Raw genomic sequence first — 2,982 nt, 5'->3', positions numbered from 1 at the left:
AAATGCAAAATATTAGAAAGGCATTTTAATTAAAGTGGCATTGCTTGTTTATTAAAGTGATTTTTGCTGAAATAATTGCTGGTCAAATGACCATTGCTGGAGCTTTTATTGTTTTGAACATACAACAACAAAAGGTATGTGTGGTTTTGTTTTGTTTTTTTTTATTTTGCTGGTATGTGGCATAGCTTCATTTACTTCCTCAAAGCTGTGCCTCGGTTATTAGAGGCACACCGGTGCTTCACAAAGCTTGAGGAAACATGAACGCTTACAGTTTTCTTTTTACTTTGCTCTTGTCTCTTGAAAATCAAGGTAAGTTGATACATTTTTATTTTTACTTAGGTTTTAGTTAGCTGTTTTGGGGCGGGGAACAATTAATTTAAAGCTCACTGATTTCTCTCATTTCTCTGCAGTTTTTTCAGAGGAAGATTTTTACCAAGTCAAAGCATGTTGTTCATTCAACGGTCCAAACTTTGACAAGGTTGAATACATACTTACATCCAGTTTTAACAAGCAAAAGATGATGGAGTACAACAGCACAAGAGGAAACTGGATTGGATTCACTGATTTTTCAATTGTGGCTTCACATTACTGGAACATTGACCCTTTGGACCACCTTGAAAGATTGATGGAAATGAGACTAATGTGTTACGAGAACATCAATTATATTCAAACCATCGGTAAGAGCATTTCTTTTTAACAATATGAACACAGTTTTCATATTACTTGATGTAACAGCTTGGAACTGAGACTTATGATGTTTTACATGCTCATTTGCCAACAAACACATAACTTTTAAATGTGCTGTTATATTTTTACATTTTAATTTTCCAATTATAGAGTCATTAACTTTTGTGTAAAATTCTGTGTAGGTGCATTAGAAAATGTTCATGTTTTTGTTCGCATTTACTTGTTCATGACATCATACAATAGACAATATACAAAATTTAAAAAAAAACTCGAAAATGTGACGATACATCTCAAGGGGTTATCCTTGAAAAAAATATATAAATAATGTGAAAAAAAAATTGTAAATAATAACCCGTTTTCTCTAGGAAACCTGTCAACAACGCCCACCATGAGGCTAAAATCAGTGAAACAGCCAGACGGTCGACATCCAGCCATGCTTGTGTGCAGTGCCTATAACTTTTACCCAAAGCAAATTAAAATAACCTGGCTGCGAAATGACCAAGAAGTGATTGAAGGTGTCAGTAACACAGATGCCATCCCAGTTGGAGAATTGTACTACCAGTTTCATTCTTACCTTGAGTACACACCGACTTCAGGAGAAAAAATCAGCTGCATGGTTGAACACGTCACCCTGTCGGAGCCAAGGATCATTGTTTGGAGTAAGTTTGTTATTGTCATGCAGATACTTGACATGCAAATAATTCAATATATGATGTTTACTCTCTCTTTCCCCCGTTTCAGACGACTCACTTCCTGAAGGAGAAAAAAATAAGATTATTGTTGGACTGTCTGGACTGATCCTTGGTTTGGTTATCTTTATCTCTGGATTTATTTACCACAGGAAAAAGTCTGCTGTATATAACTCTATCCGCCAAGGTGAGGAGATGTAAACACATCAGAAAATCTAAACTACATAAAAACCTAAAATGTTACGGTACGTCTATTATTAATGAAATTTGTCTTTCCTTTAACAGAATGAGCTCTGATTCCTGTGGAGGTCATTCCTGGATTGCCTTTTAGTAGAACAAACAAAAACAAATAAAAAAACCCTCAAGTCCTCCAAGATGCTCTACTTATGCAACCTGTGAATGTATCTGAGCCTTTTAATTCTAGGAAATAGTGCACAAATTTTATATTTCTTATAGTTATTGACAGACATTTGTTATTCATGTGGTGCTTTTTTGACTTTTCTATAGCTGGACATGATTAAGATATTTTTTGTTTTTATTTTTTTTCTGTATGACTTATTGAGCAGCACTGTAGCACATTTTGTACCACTACTGCCTTGCAGGAAACATTTGCTTTGTTCAATTCCTGCATGAAGTTTACTGGTTCTCACTCTCATGCTCCATCTTTCTCTCTCACTACAAAAGCTGTGGAAGATTATTTGCTCTCTAACTTCTCCATAGTTATGACAATTCACCCAGTGACTAATGGTCATAGTCACCCCATAGCTGGAGCCCTACATGGATAAAATGGATGGATGGAAATGTCTAGTATAGTCACCAGTACATCACTACTGTTATAAAAACTGCTTCTTAAAACTGCTTTCAAGCCAACAATGAAGAAAATGTGAAGAAATTGTTTATTTATTTAATCTCACAATAAATTATTGTGCCGAAAAGACTCCATGCGGCCAATGATCTAAACAACACTGTGATTATGCTTTGATGATCTGAGATATTGAGACAAGAATGACTCAAAAACCAAAATTCCAGACAAATCTATTTCAAACAAATCATTAAATATGATCTACAAACTAAGAATGACTTAAAAACATAACTTGAACAAAGTATAATATGCCATAGTCAAGAAAAACTTTGTACAAGCTTGTCAGACTACAAAAGCAAGTGTATTTTATCAAATCATGTTGACCTTATGGAATAATCGATGTGTTGCTCACTGCAGCACGTCATTGATAGACATCTCAAATTCATTCCCACTGTGGTAGGAACGGATTGTTTTTTGTTCTCCTTTTGGGGGTTTTACCAGAATCTGACGTGAATTCAAAAATGTCTCTAGAAATACAACATATAGTTGGAAAAAAAATTTAAATATAGGCCTTTTGTTCTTAATAACTTAAAAACTTGTTTTATTTAGGCAAATACAAATACAAATCTGCCATAGCAAAACAATTCTTATTTGGAAAACAAAAAATAAATACATTGTCTTTAGCAATGATTCTTTCATTACAAACAAAGAGAAAAATGTGCCTCCGCAGGACAGCTTAGACCAGAGGTTCCCAAACTGTGGGGCGCGCCCCCTAGGGGGGGCTCCGTGTCATTGCAGGGGGGG

The 2,982-nt window shown here is 35.0% G+C and overlaps 1 protein-coding gene across 1 annotated transcript; it reads left to right on the top strand.

Moving 5' to 3' along the window:
* Window positions 1-207: 207 nt before the first annotated feature.
* Window positions 208-2,313, top strand: LOC103132298 (HLA class II histocompatibility antigen, DQ beta 1 chain-like). Its single transcript, XM_007544081.2, has 5 exons — window positions 208-309; window positions 411-677; window positions 1,053-1,346; window positions 1,429-1,563; window positions 1,662-2,313. Exons 1-5 carry the CDS (start codon window positions 258-260, stop codon window positions 1,664-1,666), a joined length of 753 nt encoding a protein of 250 aa, XP_007544143.1. The 5' UTR covers window positions 208-257; the 3' UTR covers window positions 1,667-2,313.
* The last annotated feature ends 669 nt before the right edge of the window (window positions 2,314-2,982 follow it).

This window comes from Poecilia formosa, unplaced genomic scaffold, assembly GCF_000485575.1.
Source record: "Poecilia formosa unplaced genomic scaffold, Poecilia_formosa-5.1.2 Scaffold987, whole genome shotgun sequence".
NCBI lineage: Eukaryota > Metazoa > Chordata > Actinopteri > Cyprinodontiformes > Poeciliidae > Poecilia > Poecilia formosa.
This window is presented reverse-complemented; position numbering and strand designations above follow the sequence as displayed.